This window comes from Hypomesus nipponensis, chromosome 15 (assembly GCF_054491055.1).
Source record: "Hypomesus nipponensis isolate SF chromosome 15, ASM5449105v1, whole genome shotgun sequence".
In the NCBI taxonomy this organism is placed as follows: domain Eukaryota; kingdom Metazoa; phylum Chordata; class Actinopteri; order Osmeriformes; family Osmeridae; genus Hypomesus; species Hypomesus nipponensis.
In genome coordinates, this window is record NC_140375.1 from 18,769,498 (window position 1) to 18,777,500 (window position 8,003).

The following is an 8,003-nucleotide window of genomic DNA, read 5'->3' on the forward strand; positions in this document are numbered from 1 at the left end:
TCTCTCCCCCTCTCTCTCTCTCTCTCTCTCCCTGTCTCTTTCTCTCTCTCTCCCTGTCTCTCTCTCTCCCTCTCTCTCTCTACCTCTCTCTCCCTGTCTCTCTCTCTCCCTGTCTCTTTCTCTCTCTCTCCCTGTCTCTTTCTCTCTCTCTCCCTGTCTCTTTCTCTCTCTCTCCCTGTCTCTTTCTCTCTCTCTCCCTGTCTCTCTCTCTCTCTCTCCCTGTCTCTCTCTCTCCCTGTCTCTCTCTCTCTCCCTGTCTCTTTCTCTCTCTCCCTGTCTCTCTCTGTCCCTGTCTCTCTCTCTCTCCCTGTCTCTCCCTCTCTCTCCCTGTCTCTCCCTATCTCTCTCTCTCTCTCCCTGTCTCTCTCTCTCCCTGTGCAGGAAGAGAGGGAAGAAGAGAGGGAGGACAGGAAGCGAGCATGCAGCAAGCTAAACTTTCTCTTGCCAAATGGCAAATTCTTCTGATGTTTATTACACAGCGAGGGGTAGGAGAGGTAGGCTGGGGAATCCCCCCCCCCCCACACACACACACACACCCCACACGGTTACAGCCCACCTGTTGGAGGGAGACTCCGGCAGCCATTGTTTGGAACTCTGACATTTCACACTCTCTCTCTAGAATGTCCCAACACCAGCCCCCCCCTCCCCCTCCACAAGAGTGAACTCAGCATTCCCTACACCAGCTTTGACGTAGCCACACAATGCTATCTTCCCTGTACTGCGACACCCCCACACTAAAGGTAGGCCAACCAAAACCAAGGCTAACAACAGCTAACACAGGCCAACTATCATATACTCTAACCACTAAGCTAGCCCCACGTCTTAATAAGGAAGGAAGCTATTCCTGGGTTCTTCAGACCCCTCTGACCACCTAGAAAGGAACAATGTTAGAGACTCTGAACACAGTGAGAAAAAACACCTTTTTTAGAAATGCATTTTGTATTAAAAGTCTTTGTTTTCTCAAACAGACAGACCATTGTTAAAAGGTTGGTCTGAAATTAAACTTACAATCAGGTTAGATTTATTTTTTTTCCTCAATGGTACATCACATTTTCTGTTACAAACAACAAAAATGAAACAGAAAATGTAAAACTCCGTTGATCGAAGGGTTCTGGAAGAGAGCGCGCCGGCTGGGAGCGCGTGTTGGAGCGGTGTCAGAACCTGCAGATCCCAAATCTCTGTTTGTCCCAAACCCAGCGGACATGTCGCAAAAGAAACACCTCCGTTTTCAACCGAAAGTAGGGAGAGCAAACCGCCATTGCTTGATCAACACAAGCATTTTGTAATGTTTTTCTCTTCAGACAGGAGTTCCTCCAGACCCAGGTCACTGCTGAGGACGGCTGCTCACTCCTGTAGGAGCCCACCAGGGTGGCACTGAATGCGCTCACTTGAAAAGGCACTAGACAAGGGTGTGTGTGTGTGTGTGTGTGTCAGAGGTCAGGAGGACAGACATGGCAAAACAGAAGTGAAACAGTAGCGTCACGTAGGAGAGAAAAGAGGAACTAGATGGTTGAAGTGAATTCCAACAGGTGAGGGGGGGTTGGAGGTGTAGAGAGGTTCCACTTGATGCTTAACTGCCCCCCCCACCCCACCCCAGTCCCTCCACCTCACCCCCTCCTAATGTGCAGTCATTTAACAAAATATAGTTTTTTTCTTCTTCATCCACAGTCAGCCAAACTTCCATGGAAGTGTCCTGGTGTCCATGATCCATGTCCCAGTGTTTGTGGTGGAGGTGAAGGTGTGTGTGTGTGGGGGGGGGGGGGAGGGGGGGTGGAGTGGTGGGGGGAGGGAGTCAGGTACAGTGAGGACTGGTTGAACTGTACAGCTCGTACTGTCATCAACGGTAAACACCGAGCATGCTGCTAGCTACTCCAGTCGCTGTGAATTCCTGAAGAGTGCTTTACCCTCCTCACCCCTCCCCCCTCCTCCTCCTTCTCGTCTGCTCCCTTCGTCCTCCACCCACCACAGCATTCCTCCCCTCTTTCCTGTCCAAGGAGCCACAGAGAACTGTACACTTCCTGTAACACACTTCCAAAACAGAAAGATAAAGTCAAAAGGTCCGTTATTTTGTTAAAAGTTCAAAATGGTTGTTGTGGACAGGCACCGGGGCCCATTTTCTCCTCAAAATAATCTAATAAAAGCGCCCATCCTTGAGTTGTATTTTTCCTAAATCCCAGAACATTCAAGTATCCAGAATTGTAAACCGTTTTTTTAACGATATCTTTTCTAGTGTGCGTTACAGTAGGACACTTTCCAAAACGTTGTTAGCACACGTGAATTTCAAGACACAAACTTATTGGTTTCGTAAGTTGTTGTAGAAAACAAGATTTGAAAAACAAACTCACACACTCACCACTGCGAACTTAAATCGAGCAAAATTAAAACATATAACGAGTCTCTTCTTTAAAGAATGACGCATGACGAGCAACACTGGTCGTCTCCGTTCGGCGTGGAGGAGTAGTTCATTTGTCGGACAATCTCGGCGAACAGTTCGTCAACCGAGATCTTATTTTTGGCTGAAGTTTCCATAAACGGGCAGTTCCACTCGTCCGCCAGAGCCTTACCCTCCCCGGACGACACTTCCCTCTCGCCCTCCAAGTCCACCTTGTTCCCGACCAGTATCATCGGCACTCTCTCGTACCGTTTCACCCGAATGATCTGATCCCTCATGGGTTTGATATCTTGGAAGCTCTGCTGGTTGACCAAGCTGTAGACGAGAATAAATCCTTGCCCGTTCTTGATGTAGAGATCTCGCATGGACGCGAACTGCTCAGTTCCCGCAGTGTCTAGGATTTCCAGCACAGAGGGCGAGGAGTCTACCTCAATCTCTTTTCGGTAGAAATCCTCTATCGTGGGATCGTATTTCTCTATGAAGGACCCCGTCACAAACTGGACAGTCAAGGCGGATTTGCCAACCCCACCAGATCCCAGAACGACTACTTTGTATTCTCTCATGGTTCCGAGACAGTCCCCCCTCTCTCTCCCTCTCCTTCCTTTAGAATGCTCTCCCCGCCCTGCAGTGTTTCAAAGCGCAGGCAGCTATGCCGTTATGCCTCTCCGGTGTTTGCAGTTTTCGTTTTGAAACCGCGGGTTCCTCGGGGCGTGGTCGTCCACTACGGGGTGAGAAAAGGAGAGCTTTCGACCGTGACCCAGCATTAGAAATGTATCATGTCGAGCCCCGCTAAATCCCGGTCCTTGTTCTATGTCTCCTGCGTTGAGTTATCCACCGCGCTCTCTTCCTGCCCACTCTCTACAGCACGCAGCCTGCGTCCGTACGTCAACTTCTGAACCGTCGGCGCCTCCGTTTTCTTAAAGCGGCAGTGATCCCTGTCTGCTGGTATCCGCTTCCATAAGTAGTCTTCACACCAGCTTCTTGCCACTCCTTATTGTTTGACACCTTCCTAGTTTCGACACCTCGGTGAAATTGATGACTCACAGCACAGGATCTGTGTAGCCTATTTTCACTTCCACTACGAGCAAAATACAATTTTTACTTGACTCAAAACATCGTAGCATTCATGCGCCCGATTGTGAAAGGTTAGGTTTCTTTGCAGATTCTAAATTGTCAGAAAAACAGTCGGCTATTATGTAGAACCATAACATAACTTTAAACGTTTATTTTATCAGCTCAGCAAGAATCCTTAGTGGGTTGTTAATTGAATTCACCCGTAATAGTTTCGTAAGTTCAGACATTTTCCCGAGGTAGAAGGATTAGCACTGGAATATACATAATGCTAGTCTAACAGGCCTGCACTGTACTCACTCATCCTGTACTCAAAGCGTGTTTTACTGCATTGCAACATCATCCGCTTATGCAGAGAAACGGAAGTGAGTCACCCCACCTCTCACACACCCACAGGAGCCCACAGGTGCCATGAACAGTGTTATCAATGTATAACACTGGTCGTTGAGTTATGTAATCCGTCTCAGTGCTCATAACCACCACATTGATTTGTTGTGTACAAGTCGATTGATACCAGCTCTGGTGCAGTCTGGGGTGGGGGGTGGGGGGTGGGGGGGTGGTAAGCATAGCTGGGCTGGGGGGGTGGGGTGGGGGGGTGGTAAGCATAGCTGGGCGAGGGTGGGGGGGGGGGTGGTAAGCATAGCTGGGCTGGGGGGGGGGGGTGGGGGGTATAGCTTGGGTAGAACATTTGAATGTGGGTCTAAAGGTCGCAGATGAACATCCCCCCAGTATAACAAACTCTGCTGAATCTGTTGACGTCTTCTTTAGTTTCTCTTCTGGGGTGGCACATTTATAATGTTCTTGCAGTTAAATGTGTGTTCAACTGTGGGGGGTATTTGGATTTGTATCCTTATCACCCCCTTGCCCCCTCCTTATTACCCCCCTGCCCCCTCCTCATCACCCCCCTGCCCCCTCCTTATCACCCCCTTGCCCCCTCCTTATCACACCCCTGCCCCCTCCTTGTCACCCCCCTGCCCCCTCCTTATCACCCCCCTGCCCCCTCCTTATCACCCCCCTACCCCCTCCTTATCACCCCCCTGCCCCCTCCTTATCACCCCCCTGCCCCCTCCTTATCACCCCCCTGCCCCATCCTTATCACCCTCCTGCCCCCTCCTTATCACCCCCCTGCCCCCTCCTTATCACCCCCCTGCCCCCTCCTTATCACCCCCCTGCCCCATCCTTATCACCCCCCTGCCCCCTCCTTATCACCCCCCTGCCCCCTTCCCTGCCCTCCATGTGTCCTCCCTGGTTCCCAGGTTACCCCTCAAGTCCATGGTTACCAGGTCTTGCTCCATGGTTACCAGGTCTTGCTCCATGGTTACCAGGTCCCGCTCCTCTGACTGGATATCTACTTCCCCTCAAGGAAGTCATCTCTGAGTCATCACAGGTGACTCCACCTGCAGGACACGGAGAAGGAAGATAACACAAGCACAGGGTATGTGTGTGTGGTGTGTGTGTGTTAGGATACAGTGTGTGTGTGTGTTAGCATACAGTGTGTGTGTGTGTTAGGATACAGTGTGTGTGTGTGTTAGCATACAGTGTGTGTGTGTTAGCATACAGTGTGTGTGTGTGTGTTAGGATACAGTGTGTGTGTGTGTTAGAATGCAGTGTGTGTGTGTGTTAGCATACAGTGTGTGTGTTAGGATACAGTGTGTGTGTGTGTGTGTTAGCATACAGTGTGTGTGTGTGTTAGCATACAGTGTGTGTGTGTGTGTTAGGATACAGTGTGTGTGTGTGTTAGGATACAGTGTGTGTGTGTGTTAGAATGCAGTGTGTGTATATTAGGGTACAGTATGTGTGTGTGACAAGCTGTAATATGTGTGTGTTAGGCTGCAGTGTGTGTATGTGTGTGTGTGTTTTGCTTTCATAGAAACTCCAGAGATGTTTTTCTAAATTGAGTTTTAGACAGAGTGAGTCATGCTCCAGTCATCCAGTTGTTGAAATCACAGAACTCTCAGGTGGAAATATACTGGCTCCACACACACAAATACACACACAACTTCATATCTGTGTTATCAACTGTGTATAACCAGTGGGGGACCGTACCGGGTATCGATGACCTCAGTATGACCTCATCACCTCAGGGCTGGAATAAACACCAAAGCAGATCGATGAGGTTTTAATCTGACAATGAATCAAACAGTGACTCAGCAGGCCTGCTCATAAACACACGCTCACACACAAACTCACTCACACACACACGCTCTCACACACACTCACTCACACACACACTCACTCACACACACACGCTCTCACACACACTCACTCACACACACACGCTCTCACACAAACACACTTTCATACACACGCACACACATACAGACACATGCTCTCTCACACACACCCTGCTTTCATTTAAAGTCCATGGGTCAGCAGTTGTTTATTAGTTCCTGTTTGATGACAAACACTAACGCCATTGAGTCAGAACACCATAGATGGTGAGAAGTCAATAAACCTGGTGACTGACTGATCCTGGGTAAGGCTAGCTAACTCTGCTAGCTAACCACTTGGGTTCATGGTTAGTTTGGGTAAACTGCCGCTAGTTTGGATTCAGGTTTAGATTAGGTAAACTGCCAGCCACAATGCTAGCTACAATACTAGCTAAATGCCTGGCGCTTTAGCTTGCATTATAAGCTAGCTGACACGGCTAGCTAACTACTTGGGTATTTGGGAATTTGGCATAGTTAAACTTTTGGGTGTGAGACTTGCTAAGTGCTTAGACCTACTGCAAGAAAACAATTAGGGCATATGACTAGTGCAGTACCTAGGCATATAAATTAGTGAACTACATGAGCACAGTTAAGAGCTAGCTTGAGTATAGTACTAAGTACTTAAGTATACAGTAAGCTAACCAACCCCTTCCCTGTGATGGACTATTAGGAGCAAAATACACAATTTAGGTCTTGAGAAAACATTGTCTGGAGGAGTGCTTTGTCCACTCCACCCATGTATCTAATTTAATCTGCGATTCAACCCGGGGCTTTGATGTGGGAGTTGCACCTACAAGCTCAAACGCCTCCGGGATCAGAGTAAGTCTACTGAAACGACACCTACTGTTGTCATGCAGGTGCTAATGAGGCAGCAGACAGCAGGCAGGCAGCAGGGGAATAACTGGTCTGGACCAGGTCATGAGGCTGGGGAGGAGCTGGTCTGGACCAGGTCATGAGGTGGGCTTCTCCAGGTAAGATGAGTTTAACCAGCACTAGAGCCTGCTGGATAAAGACGTCTAAATACTCTCAATACTCCCTAACCCTAGTCTGAGGGAGACAACAAAGAGTATACACACACAGGGACACACACACAGGGACACACACACACACACAGGGACACACACACACAGGGACACACACACATATACAAACACAGACACATACATACACACACACACACACACACACATATATGTACACACATACAGAAACGTAAATACAAATACGTATATTCACGCACACATATACAAATGTACATACAGACACACATGCACACACATACCCATAGACACACTAACACACAGACAAACAATCTTGAAATGCATGTTGTTTATTCTACACACACAAATGCACATTTACACACATACACACACTAATACACTCCCACACACACAGACACTTCAGTGGAAGTGTGTTCCACTGTGCTTGCTGACAGTAAGAACAGGTCTCGGGCAGAAGACAAACTCTTCTGCCACCCACGCGTCTGAACAAACAGCAGGTCTCTCTAAAAAACGACTTAGTCATTTCTAAACTATCTGCTATCTCACCCTCCAGCTAATACTTGTGTTAGATGTGATAGAAGTCTGTATGTCTGAGTTAGCAGTGTACTCGTGTGCAAAACCAGAGCCATCTAGAATGTAAAATATTTGAAGGAATGTGGAGTGTGAAAACGATGAAAAGATGTCTGTAGAAGGTTTTTGCCAGAGGCAGGAGGTATTTACAAAGTGAGTTGATGTGGCAAAGGGTCAGTTGTGGTAGAAATAATCTGAAATGGATCTATAGCAGATGTGAGATACCTTCGTCCACTGAGACAACAAGACGTCACCTGCCTGTTCTTCCTGCCTGGTGAATCCTACCTGTCTGGTGGAACCTTGCTGTGAGCCAGGGTATCCTCGAGTGTGGAGCGTACACGCATCAAACCCTGCAGGACCTGATGTTCTGAGAACCTCCCTCCACTGTGGTTCATTAATACTGTGTCAGTCGACCTACGATATGCAGAGAGAGATCCTGTTAAAGCAGAACACAAGAGGATAGGGATAGATGGCCCGGGTCTAATCAATGACAACGTGTCAGAGAGGAAGAGAGGAGAGAATAGGGGAGGGGAGATGTGTTCAGGAAGAGGTAACCTTGTATTAAATATGCGAATTCATAATGTATTTATTACAATTGTAAGTGTAAGCATTCTATGATGTCTCTCCTTTCTCAGGAGAGGAAGGCGATCATCACAGTAGTAAAATGATTCAACAAAACGTATTTACAATAAATAAATAGATCTATAAATAGCCAACACCTTTTTCCAAAGCAACATGGGGATTTGAACCTGTGACCTC

The 8,003-nt window shown here is 48.0% G+C and overlaps 1 protein-coding gene across 1 annotated transcript; it reads right to left on the reverse strand.

The window, feature by feature from the left end:
- Positions 1–1,775: 1,775 nt before the first annotated feature.
- On the reverse strand, positions 1,776–3,403 carry LOC146257966 (ras-related protein Rap-2b). Its single transcript, XM_084674434.1, has 2 exons — positions 2,354–3,403; positions 1,776–2,028 (listed from the first exon to the last, which is right to left on the reverse strand). Exon 1 carries the CDS (start codon positions 2,953–2,955, stop codon positions 2,404–2,406), a length of 552 nt encoding a protein of 183 aa, XP_084530560.1. The 5' UTR covers positions 2,956–3,403; the 3' UTR covers positions 1,776–2,028; positions 2,354–2,403.
- Positions 3,404–8,003: the final 4,600 nt, after the last annotated feature.